Source organism: Tachysurus vachellii, chromosome 11 (genome assembly GCF_030014155.1).
Source record: "Tachysurus vachellii isolate PV-2020 chromosome 11, HZAU_Pvac_v1, whole genome shotgun sequence".
In the NCBI taxonomy this organism is placed as follows: Eukaryota; Metazoa; Chordata; class Actinopteri; order Siluriformes; family Bagridae; genus Tachysurus; species Tachysurus vachellii.
The window spans coordinates 17,107,503-17,129,773 of record NC_083470.1 but is presented as its reverse complement, the minus strand read 5'-3'; the positions used below and the strand labels follow the sequence as shown (position 1 = coordinate 17,129,773).

Sequence of the window (22,271 nt, the reverse complement as noted above, 5' to 3'; positions counted from 1 at the left end):
TGCTGCTTTCTTCCTTGCAAGTACTTCTAATGCTTATTGTTAAAGTTTAATTATATGTTTATTAAGGTAACTGGTTAGTAGTGATGGGAAGTTCGGTTCTTTTCCGCGAACCGGTTCTTTCGGACAGTTCGTTTTAATGTACCAGTTCAATAATCCAGTTCACCAGTTCTTTTATGTCCTGACGTAATGACGTAATTCACAATGACGTAATGACGTAAATTCCTTCATCCCGCCGCTGCCGGCAGATATTAATACAATCAAGTTAACACATTTGAAAAGTTCTTTTTAATCATAACTTTAGTTGAATACGTTTCTTACATTTAAGTTTTGCAACTAAAACACCCAGTACAAGCATTGATGTGCAAACGTGGGTGTTTTACGTGTCTTAAAGATATAAAATTAATAAACTAATCTTCATCAGCTTACAAAAACTTGCAAAAAAAAAGCATAATTTTGAAATGTTTCTTTCGCTCCATCAGTTGTTTCAAAAACTAATGCAACTGAGTTAAACACTCATACGTTGATAAGACATTAAATCATAAGCATTTACATTTGTTGCTGTATCAGTTCAGTGATTAACGTATGCGCAGTAACAGCTCATCGGTTCTCAGTATGTCGGACGCGTCCGAAAGAAACAGTTCTCAGTTCAGTGTACTGATGATTCGCTGTATCAGTTCAGTGATTCAAACATGCACATTATCAACAGCTCATCGGTTCTCGGACACGTCCGAAAGAAACAGTTCTCAGTTCTGTACTGATGATTCGCTGTATCAGTTCAGTGATTCACGCAGGCGCAGTATCAACAGCTCGAGCTCACAGTTCTCTCAGCACAACATGTCTCAGTTCTGTGTACAGGAGTTACATATACACCGGGATATTAGTTTATTTAGAGTCAGAGGGGCTGTCAGGCATGACCGAAAGTGAGTAACTTTAGTAACTTGTGGATCAGCGCTGACTCAAGACGCGAACTGTTTAGAACGAATCAGTCCGATTTGGTGAACTGGTTCATCCAGTTCACTAAAAAGAACCGGTTCAAAAGAACGATTTGTTCACAAACTGCCCATCACTACTGGTTAGTAGTCTTCCAGCAGTTTTCTGTGGAGTATTTAGGTTGTGTTATATTATTGTTAAAAATGTGTCAAGATTTTATTTTTGACTTATCAAATCAGGCAGTATTACAGATCATGACAGCCACAAACGTACTGGGTGTTCGGTCTCTCAGTATTTCTCTAAATAAGCATAATCCTTAATTAGTTAATAGTTATACTGTATACCATGATTTACTTAATTATTTTTTTTCTGGAGAGAGCGTTCCATCATCTGGAGGCTGCACTTCTATAATCTCTTTATATCTTAATGAAAAGGACTGGTTCATCAGCTGATTTACATACACTACATACATACATTTTTTCTTCATCTCATTTTCAAGCACCTGTCTACAGTTGCCTCTCCACCTGCTTTTTGCTCTGTTCTCTTATTTCTGTAGACTGACATATCTGCAATTCCACACTGGTGACGTGGAATTAGAGAAAATGGGAGATTTCCCATTTTTAAAACCATATTTTTTCCATTCTTACCAACCCTTGGTTGATACTGCCTCAGCAAAGCAAGGGTGCTAAGCAGTTAGTGCCCTGGCAGCATCAGTGAATTGTTCATCTTGTGGATAAGCTGTGTACTTTTCCTAAGCCAGCTTCTATGTCCAGTGAAATTGACATGTGTGAAATCTCTCATGTAAATTAGGTTTCTTTTTCTCAGTCTACATTTAATATCGACCAATAAATGTTACCTCAAATGCAGTTGGCCATAGGTCACGTGAGGTCAATTGTTAGGCATTTCTGAATCAGATGAACTAGCCTTGGACAAGGTGCTGCGTAAAGACAAGACACTGGTTGAGCAAGCTAACTTAGACTAACATTAACATTTTCCACAATCTTCAGTGGTTGCTGAATGCAGTACTGGTTGAGGTTAAAAAACTAAATAGACATTTATTGTGAATTATGACAAGATCATCGGTAGATGGAAGAGAATCCTTAACATTAATAAAGCAGAAAGAGTCTAAGCACTGTTCTGAGGCTATCACATCTATGTGAGTCTTGCACTCAGACAAAGTGTTTCACAATATGAAGGTGTTTGTGAGGCCTTGAAATCCATTGGGCAAGGTGTGTGAGAAGGATGAGGGAGCATCTTCTACAGCAGTCTGCATCTTTCCCCAAAAGCAGAATGTTGTCTGCGTATTTCAGTAGAGAACAATGTTCTGGCAGAATAAGTGACAACTACTAATAATGCACCATTGGCAAGAACACAGCCAGTGAATTGATGAACCCTTGAGGTAGGTGTGTCCAGGTGTGCTGATGTTGTTTGAATGTAAAGAACTGCAAGATCAAAGATTTTCTGTATCTGCTCACAGACAGAGATTCTGAAACAAAAGTAAAATGGCCATTACCATGTTGTATGGCAGATAATATACATAGAACATCGGGCACAGTGTTGCATAAACAGTGCTGAATTTGGCACTGATTGGCACTACTTTGAAAAACAACATGAAAATGTTCCAGGTAATTACTAAGAGGAAAGCTCCCTTTCATGCCATATTGTTTTGCCACTTGGACATCCTGTGGACTTCTGCAACATATTGATTATGGTCTTATTTGGTTCTCAAGCTGAAGTCACCAGACCTTACTTCAGTATCTTGTATTTCTTGCCATACTGCCATGCAAAATCGGCAAATCTTATTAGAAACAAAAAAAATCTTGGGATCTTGCAACCAAATAAGCAGCCAGATTGTCTGCTGCAGCACACAAAAAAGCTCTGATACTTTGTCCTAATTTTTATACATCTGCACCATGCTTCTCAACAAGTATAAGATCTTTAATGAAGATGAAAGACTGCAAATTACCCATATGACTTTGTTTACATTACACAGAAGGACTAACTGTATTGAGGTGAGAGTAAATTTTGCAAGTAACCCAATTTAATGGACAGATCTTGTGTTTCATTTTAGAGGTTCCCAAAGGGTTTGTGACCTCAAACTCAGTCAATGTAAAGATCCAAGGCAATTCTTAATTTCTCTTCAAACATTAAAGAACTTTCTTTGAAATGTGAGCCATCCCTGAAGTTACTATACTGCAAATCATATATGTTAACAGCATTCAAATCCTTTTCTTGAAAATCAGTTGCATCTTGAATGTCTTGAATTCCCCAAAGTTTCAGTAAGTCTTAAATGTTTGAAGGGTTGGAATTCTTAAAATTCTTAGAATTCTTCTTTCAGTTTTTGTGTGCATTAAAAGTGGTATACTTGTTTTAAAATCACAATCCTGAAAGGGCCACTGTACTGTACATATGGATGTGTATGCAAATTGCAAACAAAGTCTTTTTGTGTACAGGGCTCCATGAAATCATACAGTTGACACTGGAACACATTTAGTGGCATGGCATTACATACATTTGATAAATGTATCTTAAGTGCACTGAAAGACTTAAATATGCAGAGACATTCTTCTTGAAGACATGGTAATTTGGATGTTCTTGTAAAACCACTATGTTTCAATCTGTAATTTTTCAGTAACTTCCCTCTCTTTTGACATCAGAAGCTGCAAAATGTACACGTCCACTGTATCAGTGCTTTATCTTCAAGCTGCAACCAACATGTTAAAACATGTTAGCACTAAAACTCAAGCCCCTACTACTACAGGTGCAGTAGTCAACTATATTTCTTTTAGACTTTTTAGAATGTTATTTTTATAACACGGTATTGCAAACATTTACACATAAATGTTTTAATGCTTCTGCTAGCACTATAAGAGCCTAAACAATCTTAAGGTTATATGTCAGTTTGTCATTATATTAGATTAGATTAAGCTTTATTGTCATTACACATGTACAAGGCAACAAAATGCAGTTTGGCATCTAACCAGAAGTGCAATAAGCAACAAGTGCAAGATGTACAGTATTTACAGTGTAAACAGGATAATATACAGATTAATATGCTATGTACAAGATATACAGGTTAGGTGCTGTAGACATAATATGCAGATGCTGTATATTAGCCAACTAAATAAAATAATTCTCCATAAACCTGTAATCCACATTTCACCACATTGTTTAACCTGAATGTAAAACATTTTGCAGAGCTAATGCTTCACTGTTTTCCTACTAATATACAGTAGGGGAGACCAGGGACAGTTGTAACACTTTTTGCAATTTTTAGCAATACATCAAAAACCATTCATACTGGAATAACCAATTTGTTATAGTATAAACTTCAATCTGTCAACTGCTGAAACAGTGTATTTAAGTGGTTTTATGAAATATGTACAGGTTGCAAAATTGATTTTAATACAGTCTCTCCAGTGTACAGGGACGGTTGTAACATGTCTAAAATATACATAATGAATCAATCATATACTCAAAATATAAAATATTATTTATCAGTCATGTTATTGTGACTATTCATTTCATGTTTTTAAGTAATGATTACCGTTTTTTCACACAAATGACAAAAAAAGATGATGAAACTGTCAAATTATAATGCAAGAAAATTATTAAATTAAAACTATATTGGGTAGTCGGATAAGCGGTAGAAAATGAGTGAGAGTGAGTGAGTATATTGGGTAGAACACCTCAAAAAGGTTAAATATGAACTCATTCTCAAAACATTCTCAAAAACAAAGAGAGGGGGGTGTCACAGTTGTGGCAAGTGTAAAAATCCCTTCCGTCTGTGCAGTCCTTGTGTGCCCAGGCTTTACAGGACCAGCACTGGAGCCAGACCTCCCTTGAACTGGAGAAGCTTTCCAAGCACACAATGCAGAATTCATTTTCATCATCAGATGAGTTTTCTGATTCTTCGGTTTGGATTTTTTGTTGTTGCTGAAATTCAGTTTTCTTTTAGCTGCAGACCTGCTTTTCTGGGAATCCAGTTGTTTTTTCATGGGAGTATCTGTAAGGACAGCGGTTTCCCTTGTTTTCCTGCCCTTTGTTGTCTGCTTTCTTAGGCCAGCTTTTGGGTGTGGACGGATAGACACAGGTGAAAATGTTGTGTCCATAGCAGAGGATGATGGCTCAGGCTCAGGCTTGGATACCACACATGGTGTGACAGGGGATGATGCTCTAAGTGGCATGGAGGATGCCACCGTTGCCACATTGGGTGATGGAGTTTTAGAGGAAGATGGAACCTCCTTTCCAGAACAGGAAACTGGACTCCCCTGTCTGTCTTCCTCTTTCTGATATTTGGCATGCTGTCTATCACACTGACTATCTTTATATAAAAAAAGATAATTACCTTAAAATGTGATTTGATGACATTTTACATTTAATTTGCAATGCACATTGCACATTTTAGTTTTAATTTGCACATTAAAGGGAAATTATGCAGTTTTTTTTTTAGCTTGATTAGTTTTTAAAATATAAATGAAACTTGGTTGGTGATACTGGGACGGTTGTAACGGGGCGTTACAACCGTCCCAATATCACCGACCATGTTTTCATCTCATGTGAGCTAGCTTCCCTGCTGAAAAATCCAGCATAAACCAGCATTAATTCCATGCTGGTCCAGGCTGTTTTTTACTGGTTCGTGCTGGTATAGTGCTGGCATAATGCTGGTCAGTGCTGGTATGGTGCTGGTGTATTGCTGGTATAGCTGGGTGGACAGCAAAGTCATGGTGTTATCAAGCAAAACGGGGCTGTTGTAGCTGGTTAACCAGTATGATCTTGCTGGAATGAGCTTTATGGGAACAACCTTTATTTTTGCTTGTGTATGTTTCTATGTAACACATAGATTAAAAGACAATATATTGGAATATATTTAATTATAAGTGTGTTATTTCTTTTGCTCCCTCTTTTGAATAAAGAACTGAAATAACAAAACTCAAAAAGCTTTGAATAACAAAGAATAAAAACATTTAAAAATCGTTCGTAAGGGATTAAAGTGTCTCCAAAAATTAAATATAGTAATACCAACAAATGTTGACTTCCGGGCTCCATGAGGGAAGCAGCATATAAATCATACAGAATGATGGTTTTTGAAAGATATATACGCGTATATATATATATATATATATATATATATATATATATATATATATATATATATATATATATATATATATATAAGCAGTATTGGTATCAGTATTGGTACCATTAAAAGTGTATAAATAAGTATCAGCATTGTATCCTTGCAAAAAAAGTGATATCGCCCATCCCTAATAGATGGATCGATCTCAATAAAATCCAACAGGAGTTTGGAGTCAAACAATTTTAAAATCCATTTGTCTCAATTAAGAGGTAGTTAAGTTGTTTTTTTTTTTAGTAAAGCGGTAAGGTGAAGAGATATAACCCAGCATCAGCGTTGCTATGTAACCTTTAAAGCAACTATGTTCACGAAGGTAAATGTAGTTCCTGCACTTACCAAAAATAAATCTTGCAATGTTTCGACTACATTATATACCTTACAGTGTTTATCGAAATTAGCATAAGTGCACGTGTTCCAGATCATCTTCTTTTTGCCACCGTAAGTAGGATTTTGTTTTGGGGTAAAGAAAAAGTTTCCGCTTCTACACTACGAATCTGCTGATCACTGGGAATCAGAATGTTGGCATAAGTGAGGTACCTGGATGACGGCTGCACGGCACTTGTTTCAACTAGTAAAATTAAGGACTTTAACAATGACGTTTGACCAAACTCAGGTTTATTGGGTACAATGGATGCAAGACTTTTTCAGGGCACTGATGCCCTGATTTTACTGATGCTTAAAGGTATGTAACTTAAGCAGTAGCTGTTTTATCTAGTTCACCGCACAATATAAACAAATGAGTGATATATAGTTTTGTTTCTTGTTTTGTTTCTATAATTTTTCAGAGAATAAAGAAGACATAGAAAATAGCAGGAGTTGTCTAAAGGCAAACGACTCCGGGTAGCACCCCTTAGAAAAACATGGTCGTCGCCACCACATACTCGCTAAAAGAGAAAGCAGAAGCTAAGACCAAAAATGTGTGTTGTAAAGGTTATATTGTGTAACGTTATTTGTGCACATGTGTATATTACAGTGTGATGGCAAATGTCATTGTCCAATAAATATTTTAAACAAACTTATATACATATATATATATATATATACACACACTCAAATGCGCAAAATTGAAACTAACTGAGCATGTGCACAGTGAGTGTCATCACTCTAAGTTGTTTCTGATTGGAGGAATTCAAGGTGTTACAACCGTCCCCTGTTACAACTGTCCCTGGTCTCCCCTACATAACGTCATTTAAAAAACCTTTTTGATAACAAATTTAATGTTTTCCCTTGACATACATCCCTTATCGTATGGTGGGCAAACACACCTCATCCACCCTCACCCTAAGCACTGGAGCTCCCCAGGGTTGTGTTCTGAGCCTCTGCTGTGCTCACTGTACACATATGACTGTGTGGCCACTTCCAACTCCACCACCATCATCAAGTTGGTTGACGACACTGTCATGGTGGGCCTGATCTCCAACAACGACGAGACAGCCTACCTAAAGGAGACTAAAAACCTGGAAGCCTGAACAATCTTCTGCTGAACATCAGCAAGACTAAGGAGTTGATAGTGGACTTCAGCACAAAGCAGGAGTGGTCATAACAACCACTAAACATCAATGGGACTCCAGTGGAGAGAGTGGACAGTTTCCGATACCTGGGTGTTCAAATCACACAGGACCTGTCTTGGCCCTGTCACTTCAACACCCTGGTTCCTGGTTCAGGAACAGCACCATACATGACAGGCGAGCCCTCCAGAGGGTGGTGCGGTCAGCCATCCACACCGAGTTCCCTGACTTGAATGACATCTACAGCATGCGGTGCCGGACCTGGGCCAGGAAGATTGTAAAGGATCTCAGCCATCCCAACAATGGACTCTTTTCTTTGTTGCATTCAGGGAAACGCTTCTGCTCCTTAAAAGCAAACACAGAGAGAATGGGAAGCTTCTTCCCACAGGCCATTAGGAGTTTAAACCTGGACTTGCACAGCACAGTACCACTTTATACACACCATACTGCACATGGACACTTTAAGGACAATAATAAAAAAACATACGCATTTATGTATATTTATGTATATACATTATTTTCACTTATATTTTCATATTTTATATAGTTTCTTTTTATATAGTTTATACTTTTTTATTTATCTACCTACTTTTGTTTATATTTTTTATCCCAAATTGCATTTCTTATTTTTGAAAACAGGACAGATGCAAAAGGCATTTCACTGTATGTCGTACGCTGTATGTATGTGTATGTGACGAATAAAATTTGATTTGATATGTGGCAATTTATTTTGTTTCTAACTGAGTCTTGTTTTAGGAATAGAACAACATATATCCATGAGCAAATGTTACATTTGCATACATGTGTCAGAGATGTGGGGATAAAACCAGACCCAAATGCAGGGTAGCTAAAATAAACTGATTTATTAACTAAAAACACAAAACAGGAACAAAGACATGAAAAGAGACGCAACAAATGACGTGACAAATAACGACAAACGACAAAGATTCCGCGCTGCCATAGGCACTGTGGCACGGCTAAATACACATGACAATTAACACATCAGGAACAGGTGTGCAGAGGCAGGGAGGAATAGACAAGGGCAGGGCAGACATGTGAACACAGAACATAAACAAAAGCACATGGCCAAAAGTCCAGGCTGGATCCTGACAACACGTGCCATTGTGACCATTCACTTTACATGTATGTTGCACAGCAGCAAATGTTTTAAACAAAAACTGTTGTAGAAGTGGTATAGGGTGCACCTCTTCTAATATGTGTGTATACTTATATGGCAATGCATGTACAGGACATGTGCCTCTTGCAAATCTTCTGCATCTTCTACATAAAATTAGTCTTTCACATTTTAAAAGTTGATTAATCCCGGCTCACTTCCCATCACATGTATGAAAATCAAGTGAATACCAGACAATTTTACTTCCTTATGCTTACCTGCATATGGTTCATAAGTGGCATGACATACGGCTAAGTATGGTGACCCATACTCAGAATTTGTTCTCTGCATTTAACCCAACCAAAGTCCACACACAGCAGTGAACACACACATACCGTGAACACACACCCGGAGCAGTGGGCAGCCATTTATGCTGTGGCACCCGGGGAGCAGTTGGGGGGGATTCGGTACCTTGCTCAAGGGCACCTCAGTACACTTCCAAGCCCTGAACCAGGCCTAGGCGGAGGACAGACAGCTGCTTCAGTGGCATCCCCAGCAGCCATGCCTCAAATCATGGAAATATAACCAGGCCTAAATTCATTCATTCATTCATTCATCTTCTACCGCTTATCCCAACTACCTCGGGTCACGGGGAGCCTGTGCCTATCTCAGGCGTCATCGGGCATCAAGGCAGGATACACCCTGGACGGAGTGCCAACCCATCGCAGGGCACACACACACTCTCATTCACTCACGCAATCACACACTAGGGACAATTTTTCCAGAGATGCCAATCAACCTACCATGCATGTCTTTGGACCGGGGGAGGAAACCGGAGTACCCGGAGGAAACCCCCGAGGCACGATTCCCCCGAGGAATCGAACCCCGACCCTGGAGGTGTGAGGCGAACGTGCTAACCACTAAGCCACCGTGCCCCCCCACCAGGCTTAAATATTTTTTTTTTTTTTGCAAAGGGCTAAACAGTCCATGTGTTAAGATGCCTAAAGTTAAAAGATATTAAGACAGCTTGTTCCTGGAGGTTACAAAAACAGGTAAGGTATTGTACACAATTTTATTGAAAATCTACTCCCATTGTCTGACTCAAGTGGTTCAACATCTAACCCCACAAAACTTAATCAGGCATCTGAATGTTTAGAGCCAACGTTGCTTGAACATTGGTAATATACCAGATTGCATTGAAGAAGATCCTTCTCATCTTCTCAGATCTATTTGGTAGATTAAGATATTTCTCCAATTTATTAGAAAATAATAATCCTAGTGTAACTCCAACTCCAAACAAAATCCCCCAATTAAAGGCGAACCTCACAGATCAGCCACAAATTAACACCAAAAAAGAAAAAGCCATATAAATAAAGTATGATATATCTATAATGCATGATATTATAAATATAAAAATAAAATCAATACCAGACTAGAGTTCCTGGACAAACTTGTGGCTCTGCATCATTGGCTGGCAAGGTGACAAAACTTCCAATGGGGCTATGATAAAAAGGGCCATGCCCTCCACCATCATAATGGCGAGTGATGTCACCCACAGTACAAATATGTGGCGCGATGTCCCCGACTGGACCTGAAATAGAGGCATCACTAGAGAGACAGGAAGAAGAGTCGACAGATGGAAAAGCGGAGCAGTTTAAACATGCCCTGACCAGATGAATGATTCTATGTCCTTGCAAAAATCCACAGCCTGGACACAGCACTGGACCATCTCGCTTGGTCTGTGATGTGGTGAGTCATTCTGTACTGTCGCCACAGTGGCATGGCCCCACAGAAAGTACAAGTCACTCCCGGACCTCTGCCTTGGCTGCCGTGGTGGTGCAGAAATACCAGATCCAAATGCAGAGACATCCAGTGCACTTTGCTGCTTTTCTTTGAAAACACATTACCTTCACATACATTAAATATACATGACCTTCCTGTCACTATCATTAACATGGTAATCTGAGCAAACAATGTCAACATAAACATTGACCATACATGACTTACTACACAATGTTCATGGCTAAAATAATATGACTATCTTTAAAAACATGAACATGGTACCAACATGAATTCACTAGCAATCACTCAACAAACTCTTGAGACCTAGACAGACATATATAGCACATCCAATCACAACCTTACAAAGCACCGGTGACAAAACAATAATGAGATAAGGGTGGGGCACCACCCACATAGAAACAATATACACATGCACAAGAGGAGCCCTGCCAGTCTGCCCTAAAGTGGTCTGGCTGGGGGCAGACAGATCTCTCGATACCTAGATTCTTATTTAAACCCGTAGTAAATTAACTAGGATCAAGACCACCTTAGAGACAAAAGCAATGGCTTCATGTATACTCAATAACAAAAGTAAGACAATTTGATGCCTAAGAAAGTTACAAGAAAACATGTCAGGAGAATATTAATATTTAACTCCCATCAACCAGAAAACTAATTTCAGTATCTTCTCTTCATTCATTCATTCATTCATTCATTCATTCATTCATTCATTCATTCATTCATCTTCTACCGCTTATCCGAACTACCTCGGGTCACGGGGAGCCTGTGCCTATCTCAGGCGTCATTGGGCATCAAGGCAGGATACACCCTGGACGGAGTATCTTCTCTTCAAAATTATCAAATTATACTGGACACCTTGCTTACACATTTACACAAACAGATACTACGTTCAGGTAGTATCTGTTTGTGTAAATGTGTAAGCAAGGTGTCCAGTATAATTTGATAATTTTAATTAAAAATATTCAATGTTTTCATTAGCAATGTCTATGTATCTGAAATTCTTTAAACTAGCAATTATCAAAGTTTCATTTAAAAAAGACCATGACCCTTGATAACTATAGTAGAATATAAAAACTCCCCTTTCTAGACAGTACTTATTTAAGTCTCAAAAGCTATTTGGAAAGCTGTTCCAAAACCACAGGGCTTTGTAAGAAAAAGCTCTTCCCTCCCCTGTAGCCTTTACTACTTGAGGAAAATAGCACAGCCTGCAAACAGAAGTAGGCATTTAATTGAAGTAGGCATGGTGGATAATAAAAAAACTAAAGTTTGCTCAGGTACTGTGGTGCAAGATCATTCACAGTAAATAAATGCTTTTTTAAGTGTTTCAGTAAGAGGGAGCTGGCCTTTTTTTTTGGCTTTGTAGGCAAACATCAGTGTTTTGAATCCGAGGCATGCAGATATCAGAAACCACTTCACACACTGTACAATCTGTGTGTTTACCATACTTAATGATTATGTACCTCTGACAGAATATAAGCTGGATATTAAAATGATCCATAGTCTCTGAAGGAAGCATGAGTACACACCCGGACACACTTCTATTTTACACGTCTTTCTGTGGCTGGCTGGGTGTTCTTTGTAGCTTCCCCCTTTTAGATAATACAAAGACAAGTCCAGCCAGACTGGGTGCTCTGGACCACCAAAACAGAGCAGGCATTCCAACAGCTGAAGGATGCCTTTACCAGTTCAGTGGTGCTATGGATCCTTAACTTCAGATTCCCCTTCTTAGTGCACATGGACGTGTTCAACACAGGATTCAGCGCTGTCCTCTCCCTATCCTCTGAATAGGAGGAGCACACGGTCCTCTATATCAGCATGAATTTGAGCCCAGTCAAGAGATTCTACGATGCCGTGAAGCCATAGAGGGACTCCTACTGGCTAGGTGACACTTCACTCTGGTGACCAACAATGAGCTGATTGATAAAACTAAATGCACTAATGCTAGAGTAACTCAGTGGTTGTTATCATTGCAGGACTTCTCATTCTTGGTACACAGAGCAGGGACCCAATACAGGAATGCAAATGTGCCTGTCGCAACACCACACCTTGTGAGCCCAACTGCTGGCAATAGTAGGTTCAGAGCTAGGGGTGGAATGGCACTGTGTCTGCACAGCTTCCTTTCAGCTGCATTTTATGTCTCCTAATAATACAGCCCAGCCCTGAGTCATGACAATGACTGGTGACAACCTTATTGGGTTTGATAATTCATTCCATATAAATAATTCCATAATTCCATAACCCAATGAAATTTATCAGTGTGTATCTAGGCCCCAAGTGAGCCTTTTTTCTATTCTTATACAGATTAGTTTAACTTAGTCCCACTTGGTATTGTCTCACTTATCTTCTTTGCTCTTTCTAGTCCACCCTCAGCTAGAAGGGTTTAGATCATCTATAATAAACATGCCAAACTGCCAATAACAAATCAACCAGCATGTCTGTTCCTGCTGATGTCTTGTGTTTATTAATAAATAATAATAAATACCTCCTGCAGTTGCTCTAAGTAAACCTCGAAGAGTTTTGCATTTCAGTCAGTGTCTCTGCATGTTTATTTGACAGTCTGTTCCCTAATATCAGCTCAGAGATAGTGGCAGCAGCGCAACTCAGAATACTTCTCTGATATGAACTCGAGAATTCTAACAGCAAGATTCCACACAGACCACTTATCAATTCACTATCCTTTGTTGGCTTTCCAAGATGTCACAATGAATCCAGACAAGCTCTCTTTCACCAATTGCTAAGTCATGGATTTGGACCAATCATAACACTCCATTTGTTAACAACAGTATATTTTACACTTCACAGATTTTTTCCCAGTTTACAAGTCACTCCAAAATAAAGTCTACCTGTAATCAAAGGCATTGTCCATTGTCGCGGGCCACTCCTTTTTAGGCTTTTCCAGAACCGGTAAGACACAGAAACATTCACATTAATATACAAGTATTTATTGATTTCTCCTTACATTGTATGCTTTACATTGCTAGCAGTCACCATGGAATGTGCTGCTTCCATGTGACTGCTTCTAAAGTAAAACAAACACAAAATAAAGAACTTACCAAACTGTCTCGTATTTATTTATCCTGAACCATGTGTGCTACATCACAAACCAATCGCCATCTGCAAAAGAATGTCATACATAGCAATGGGGTCAGCCCCGCCTCCACCCTAAGATAAAAGTTTTTGTATTTTCCTCTTAAGCTAAGATTCCTACTTTTTAAGGATAAATTTTAATTAGGAGCTGTCTGAGATAATTTTTAGAATCATTATAAATATGGGGCCTGGAGTAAATTAGCACATGTGTGTTCTTTGAAGCTTTATAGGCAGTGCTTCTACCTGCATGCTTAGAATTCTGACAGTGCAGTAAGAGACAACTGTTGGCTCATGATGAAAATCAAATAAATTTGGAAAAGTTCATATCCTTTTTGAGTACCTGAGTATCCATTTAGCCTACATATTTATTTTGAGTCAAATTAACTTCTACTTCTACCTCTCTGCTTTTACTCTCATCGCTTATTTCATGATCCAAGCTGTCTGTGCACTTGAACTTTTTGACCTATGTCAGGAATGGACATTGTACTTTATGTGTTCAACATAAGCATAAAAGAATAAAGAATATCTATTTGTGAATCAGGCAGACAATTTACACATCTTTGATAAGAGATCGATATATGAGGCCCACTGACACAAGATAGAAAGACAGAAATTTTATGTCTGGAGAAAGAAGTATAGTGCATATGATCCCAGAACAACATACCAGTGCACAGGGATAGAGCATTATTATGTGTCTGCTTCTCTGCAAACAATAATATCTTTACATATTATAGAATATTTTAATCTCATCAGCCAAGAAACAGTCAAAATAATTCTTAACTTGTTTCTAAAAATAGCTCAAAGCTGCAATTGTTAAGCAGGGGAGGAAACCGGAGTACCTGGACGAAACCCCCGATTCATGGGGAGAACATGAAAACTCCACACACACAAGGCGGAGGTGGGAACCCTGGAGGTGTGAGGCAAACGTGCTAACCACTAAGCCACCATGCCCCCAACATTGCTTCAGTTCATTAATATTTCAGGGCATTTGTTTAAGGACAGATCTCTTACCATCCTGCTACAGAATTTCAGTGGGTTGAGGTCTGGACTTTAACTTGGCCATTCCTGCACCTATATTTTTCTCACATTTTACTGTTAAAATGTCAATTTCCTGTTGTGTTTCTGATCATTACCCTATTGCATGACCCAATATTGTCCCAGCTTAAGCTGCCGGATAGATGGCCTCACATTTGTCCCAGAAATATCATAGTATAAAGTGTTCTAGTTCAGCATTGTACCAATGACTCGAAATTTGCCAGGACATGTGGCCACAAAACAAGGCCAAATCATAAACCTTCCACTGGCGTCCGTCTGATCTTAGACTGAATTCCCCCACTCATAAGGCTCTGCGCTTGTAGAATAGAGAATTTAATTTTTTTAGAAATGGCCATATATATATATATATATATATATATATATATATATATATATATATATATATATATATATTATATATATATATATAATTCCCAGATTAAGGAGCAGCAACAATTGCTTCTATGAGTTCATGGCGGATGGCGGATGCCCTTTCTTCTTGGCATGATGTAGACAGAAACCTGATTGCTCCAGAACACCAAACTGCCAAAAAAAAAACTTTTTTTATAGAGTTAGTCTTAATGATTATCTAATCTTCTGCAGTTTTTAGTAACACCTAATCACTGTTTTAATAATTATGGAACTAAGAGAGAGTACTTGGTTTTTTTCCCACCTGGTAGCTGAGTGTTGGATTAGTTTTTGGGAAATTAATGCCACCTGACCCAGTTGTCATTTGGAAAGTGATAAATTGAGGATGTATTTTTTACCATAACTCTAAGTACTTATGTTGTTAATTTGTGGTGACTAAAATATGTTTTTTCACTTATGTTTTGCCCTTGTGTACACTTATCAATGGATATTTGTTCATATTGCTAATATTAATATATTTATGAGTACAAAGTCAAAAATCATGGTCTGTGTCAATATGGATATACACTGAAAAAAAAAAGAAGTTGCCATTGTTGGGGCCTTAAACTCTGACTTCTCAGTTGTATAAATGAGAAATTTATATCTGGAAAAGTGTGTCTACTAAATGCTGTTGCACATCTGGCTTTATACTGTATGCAGGAAATAATTTAAAAAAATCACAAATGTGCACCATAATGAAAGGAAAAGTTATTTATTCTTTTTCAAAATTCCACATAACTACCACAAGGAAGACTGTTCAGTCCAAGGTGTAGTCTAGTTAGAAAGAAACACAAAACATCAATAATACATTAGAATCGCTGCCACAAATAAATGTTCATCATCTTTTAAAATCAGTTTCAGAACAAATACAATACAAAAAAATGATAAAAGAAATCGGGGTCCTGTCATACCAGACCATTTATACATTACACTATTTTTCATCTTTTTTATTGATTGATTGATTGATTGGGTGTTTTGTTTGTTGTCATATTTAGAAAGTTAATAAGTGTATAGTACTACTTATAGTAGTTTCCTATGTTCCTCCACAATACCCAAAAATTATATCACTCTATGTGATATTATTTTGTATTATTATTATTTTGTATTATTATTATTTTCTATTATTATTATTACTAAAAACAAAAAATAAATAAATAATAATAATATTTTTTTTTCATTATTATTATTACTATGAAGAAAAATACAGCAAGGTCCGTGACGTCGCCCGGTATGGCGCAACCGGGGCCCCACCCTGGAGCCAGGCCCGGGGTTGGGGCTCGCATGCGAGCGCCTGGTGGCCGGGTCTTACCCCACGGGGCCCAGCCGGGCTCAGCCCGAAGGAGCGACGTGGGGCCGATCTCCTGTGGGCCCACCACCTGCAGGAGAAACCGTAAGGGGCTGGTGCAATGTGGATTAGGTGGCAGTCGAAGGTGGGAGCCTAGGCGACCCAATCCCTGGACACGGAATCTGGCTCTAGGGACATGGAATGTCACCTCGCTGGGGGGGAAGGAGCCTGAGCTGGTGCGGGAAGTTGAGAGATACCGACTAGATATAGTTGGGCTCGCCTCCACGCACGGCTTGGGCTCTGGAACCCAACTCCTCGAGAGAGGCTGGGCTCTCTACTACTCTGGAGTTGCCCACGGTGAGAGGCGGCGGGCTGGTGTGGGCTTGCTTGTAGCCCCCCAGCTCAGCAGCCATGTGCTGGAGTTTACCCCGGTGAACGAGAGGGTTGTTTCCCTGCGCCTTCGGGTCGGGGAGAGGTCTCTCACTGTTATTTGTGCTTACGGGCCAAATGGCAGTGTAGAGTACCCGACCTTCTTGGCGTCTCTGGGAGGGGTGCTGGAAAGTGCTCCAACTGGGGACTCAGTCGTTCTACTGGGGGACTTCAACGCCCACATGGGCAGCGACAGTGACACCTGGAGGGGCGTGATTGGGAGGAACAGCCCCCCCGACCTGAACCCGAGTGGTGTTCTGTTATTGGACTTCTGTGCTAGTCATAGTTTGTCCATAACGAACACCATGTTCAAGCATAAGGGTGTCCATCAGTACACATGGCATCAGGACACCCTAGGTCGGAGGTCGATGAACGACGTTTCATCTGACCTCCGGCCGTATGTCTTGGACACTCGGGTAAAGAGAGGGGCGGAGCTGTCAACTGATCACCACCTGGTGGTGAGTTGGATCCGATGGCGGGGAGGAAGTTGGACAGACTTGGCAGACCCAAATGTACTGTGAGGGTCTGCTGGGAACGTTTGGCCGAGTCTCCGGTCAGAGAGATCTTCAACTCCCACCTCCGGCAGAGCTTCAACCAGATCCCGAGGGAGGTTGGAGACATTGAGTCCGAGTGGACCATGTTCTCCACCTCTATTGTCGACGCGGCCGCACGGAGCTGTGGCCGTAAGGTCTCCGGTGCCTGTCGCGGCGGCAATCCCCGAACCCGGTGGTGGACCCCGGAAGTAAGGGATGCCGTCAAGCTGAAGAAGGAGTCCTATCGAGCCTGGTTGGCTCGGGGACTCCGGAGGCAGCTGATAGGTACCGGAGGGCCAAGCGAGCTTCAGCCCGGGTGGTTGCAGAGGCAAAAACTCGGGTCTGGGAGGAGTTCGGTGAGGCCATGGAGAAGGACTATCGGTTGGCCTCGAAGAAATTCTGGCAAACCGTCCGGCGCCTCAGGAGGGGGAAGCAGTGCCCTGCTCACACTGTTTACAGTGGGAGTGGGAATCTGCTGACTTCGACTGGGGACATTCTTGGACGGTGGAAGAAGTACTTCGAGGATCTCCTCAACCCCACCGACATGTCTTCCACTGAGGAAGCAGAGGCAGAGGGCTCGGTTGAGGACTCGTCGATCCCCCAAGCTGAGGTCACTGAGGTGGTTGAGAAGCTCCTCAGTGGCAAGGCACCGGGGGTGGATGAGATCCGCCCTGAGTACCTCAAGTCTCTGGATGTTGTGGGGCTGTCTTGGTTGACACGCCTCTGCAACATCGCGTGGTGGTTGGGGACAGTGCCTCTGGACTGGCAGACTGGGCTGGTGGTCCCTCTGTTTAAGAAGGGGGACCGGAGGGTGTGTTCCAACTACAGGGGGATCACACTCCTCAGCCTACCCGGAAAAGTCTATGCCAGGGTACTGGAGAGGAGAATTCGGCCAATAGTCGAACCTCGGATTCAGGAGGAACAATGCGGGTTTCGTCCCGGTCGTGGAACACTGGACCATCTCTATACCCTCACCAGGTTGCTGGAGGGTTCATGGGAGTTTGCCCAACCAGTCCACATGTGCTTTGTGGATCTGGAGAAGGCATTCGACTGTGTCCCTCGTGGTGATCTGTGGGGGGTGCTCTGGGAGTATGGGGTCCGGGGCCCTCTGCTAAGGGCTGTCCGGTCCCTATATGACCGGAGCAGGAGTTTGGTTCGCACTGCCGGCAGTAAGTCAGACTTGTTCCCGGTGCATGTTGGACTCCGGCAGGGCTGCCCTTTGTCACCGGTCCTGTTCATTATTTATATGGACAGGATTTCTAGGCGCAGTCGGGGGCCAGAGGGAGTCCAGTTTGGGGAACACGGGATTTCGTCTCTGCTTTTTGCAGATGATGTTGTCCTGTTGGCTTCTTCAAATCAGGACCTTCAGCGTGCACTGGGACGGTTTGCAGCCGAGTGTGTAGCGGCGGGGATGAGAGTCAGCACCTCCAAGTCCGAGGCCATGGTCCTCAGCCGGAAAAGGGTGGCTTGCCCCCTTCAGGTTGGTGGAAAGCTCCTGCCTCAAGTGGAGGAGTTTAAGTATCTTGGGGTCTTGTTCACGAGTGAGGGAAGGATGGAGCGGGAGATTGACAGGCGGATCGGTGTATCTTCTGCAGTGATGCGGTCGATATACCGGTCTGTTGTGGTAAAGAAAGAGCTGAGCTGCAAGGCAAAGCTCTCTATTTACCAGTCGATCTACGTTCCTACCCTCACCTATGGTCATGAGCTTTGGGTCATGACCGAAAGGACAAGATCCCGGATACAGGCGGCCGAAATGGGTTTCCTCCGCAAGGTGGCTGTGCGCTCCCTTAGAGAGAGGGTGAGGAGCTCGGTCACTCGGGAGGAGCTCGGAGTAGAGCCGCTGCTCCTCCACATCGAGAGGAGTCAGCTGAGGTGGCTCGGGCATCTGTTCCGGATGCCTCCTGGACGCCTCCCTGGGGAGGTGTTCTGGGCATGTCCAACCGGGAGGAGGCCCCGGGGAAGACCTAGGACACGCTGGAGGGACTATGTCTCTCGGCTGGCCTGGGAACGCCTCGGTATTCCCCCGGAGGAGCTGGAGGAAGTGTCTGGGGAGAGGGAAGTCTGGGTGTCCCTGCTCAGACTGCTGCCCCCGCGACCCGGCCCCGGATAAGCGGTAGAAGATGGATGGATGGATGGATTATTATTACTATTATAATTATGTATTTTACATTACATTATATTAGAGGGGGTGTATTAAAAGATGCACCCAAATAACCTTATATATATATATAAAAAAAAAATGACAATATGGAACAGCTAAAATGGTGGTAAGATTATAAGAGAGGTAGTCAGTGAGAGAACTTTAATCTAGAGAAATGTAACAATGCTGGAATTCTATTAATTCTATAAGTATGAGGTAATGAAGCCATTTATTGATTTGGATTTGTGAAACGTATAAATACTCTTAAGCTATACTATATACAAGAATGATTTTCATTATGCCTCTGAATGGAGACATGCCAAAATAGAGTTCTCATACATACTGGATTAATTGTAAGACTTGTATTTTGTGTTATATAAAAAGGTATATACCACTGAATGTGAAACTCACACCATGATGAAAAAATATTTTCCCAAACATTATTTTTAAGTTATCGACAAACTCAAGTTTGTTATCTAATTTAATGTGTTTAGAGTAAAAAATGGAATATAATGAAAAGCAGTCCTTCTCTAAAATGCCACTTGTAATATATTTAGCTATCTAAAATAAATGGGATTGATTTACTGTCATGTTCCTATGTTCTAAATGCCAAAATGTGTACTTGCAAATGTATATGATATAAAACATATCTATTTGCACATTCACAGAAAATAATATAAAAGACTGTGTAATTAACAAAAAAAAATCTGAGAATGTATTAGTAATTAATAGTAAAATAATGACAGAGACCAGAAGATTCAATTAAAAACTTTCAAATGTTCTGCTGAATGTATTTTTTTGAAGATGGTAGTTTGTGGTGTCTCTGATTGATCAGTCTTTGATTGGTCAGTGTGTCAATACAGAGATCAGTTCGAGGTATCAGAGTGCACACTACCAGGGCCTTCCGTAGGGGAGATCACAGAGGATGGGGTCATAGCATCTTGCCACCCCCCATTAGCCTGCAGCAGAAAACAAAATAAAGAGAATCCATTAACAAACTTTAGAAAAGTAAAGTGACATATATGAAGCAACATAGTGATAAATGGAAATATCAAACCAATGTTGATAAAATTACACACTGTCCCTCATCAATTCCTTACACATCAGGCCAAAGCACATAGAAAATGTTCATGCATCCATAGGAATTATATAAAAGAAAATGCTTGAGGGGTGCATGTTTAGGAGAATGTGTGTTGGTGTGAATATGCTGATATGCAGCTGTCTGTATTGCATGATCCAAGAATGTATGACATGCCTGTTCCTATGAAATTTTCAAGAAATTTTTGAAGTTGCACTTGATTATGCTGATAGCCATTTCGTTACCTTTAAATATTAGTCTCTCATTCTTTGTTGCCTTCTGTATTAACAAAAACAAAAATTGCCTTAAGTTGTGTTGTTTTCCAAAATCATTGTGTGTGTGTGTGTGTGTGTGTGTGTGTATTGAGTGCTTGGGGAGGTCATTTTCTGTGTCTGAATTTGAGTTCCCAGAAAGAATAGGTCAATAAATACATTTAGCTGGCTACAGTTTTGGTTCTTTTGGCATCAAGCATTTGGAATCCTATGAATCTTCTTAATTAATCATTTTTAGATTTTTGTTTCTTGTTTGGGGTGGCACGGTGGCTTAGTGGTTAGCACATTCGCCTCACACCTCCAGGGTTGGGGGTTCGATTCCCGCCTCCGCCTTGTGTGTGTGGAGTTTGCATGTTCTCCCCGTGCCTCGGGGGTTTCCTCCGGGTACTCCGGTTTCCTCCCCCGGTCCAAAGACATGCATGGTAGGTTGATTGGCATCTCTGGAAAATTGTCCGTAGTGTGTAAGTGAATGAGAGTGTGTGTGTGTGTGCCCTGCGATGGGTTGGCACTCCTTCCAGGGTGTATCCTGCCTTAATGCCCGATGACGCCTGAGATAGGCACAGGCTCCCCGTGACCCGAGGTAGTTCGGATAAGCGGTAGAAAATGAGTGAATGTTTCTTGTTTGTTAAATTATGTTGTTATTTAGTTAGTTTATTTTAATAGTCAGAACCTCATTAAACATTTCCATTATTAACACTTAGTAAATGAAATAAATTAGCCTTTACAGTCATTATACCCAAAGTGACTTTCAGGCTTAGTAAATTACATTGCAGGTGCAAAATTAATTGTTTTATAATGACATTGCCCTGTATTTTACATATTAGTTAGAAATATCCTAGACTATACATTCATTAAACTAAACACTCAAAAATGAATGGCAAGTTACTGTAGGCATGTGAATTATGTAATTTTCTGTTGACTGTGTTAGTACGTCTCTTATTTTTATACATGCAAACCTTTGTAGAATGTTTTAGGGCATTTGAGAGATGTTTTTGGTCCCTTTCTATTGAAGTATACACTGACACCTTCTGGTGCATCTGTAGAAGTATTTAGTTATAAACAAGATCATAAACATGCACAAATGTACAAATATGGACACAACTGTTTTAATATGATTATGGTGCTATTACAATACTTAAATTCTTTAGCTAGAGCCGAATCTTAACGCAGTCACAAAAGTTACATTTTAATGTATTTGATTTCTCATTGGTACATCCAATGTTTATCCAAATAAAATTTTAATACTGGGTAAACACATAAATCATTGCATCAAATTACATACAGTGTATCAAGAAGTCACTTATGTTAAATATTTTAGAACATGCCACCTTTGATTTTATCAGTTAATATTTAGTCACATATCCCTTGCTTGCAGAAATGCATACTCACAGTGACCCATTTACATCATCAAATTGTTGAATTCATAGGTCCTGATGTTTCTTCATGCTTGAAGAATTATTTCAGTTGTTGTTTGTTGGGTATTTCTGTTATGAGAGCCATGAGGGCTCCCTC

At 40.5% G+C, this 22,271-nt stretch overlaps 1 protein-coding gene across 3 annotated transcripts in view; it reads right to left on the bottom strand.

Moving 5' to 3' along the window:
* Window positions 1-15,718: 15,718 nt before the first annotated feature.
* The window catches only part of pbx3b (pre-B-cell leukemia homeobox 3b), a 105,921-nt gene continuing 99,368 nt past the window's right edge, over window positions 15,719-22,271 (bottom strand). For all 3 annotated transcript variants that reach the window (XM_060882068.1, XM_060882070.1, XM_060882071.1), the window contains one exon: window positions 15,719-20,368. In XM_060882068.1, coding sequence (XP_060738051.1) covers window positions 20,276-20,368 — 93 coding nt within the window. In that variant the 3' untranslated portion in view covers window positions 15,719-20,275. The remainder of the gene's footprint in view (window positions 20,369-22,271) is intronic.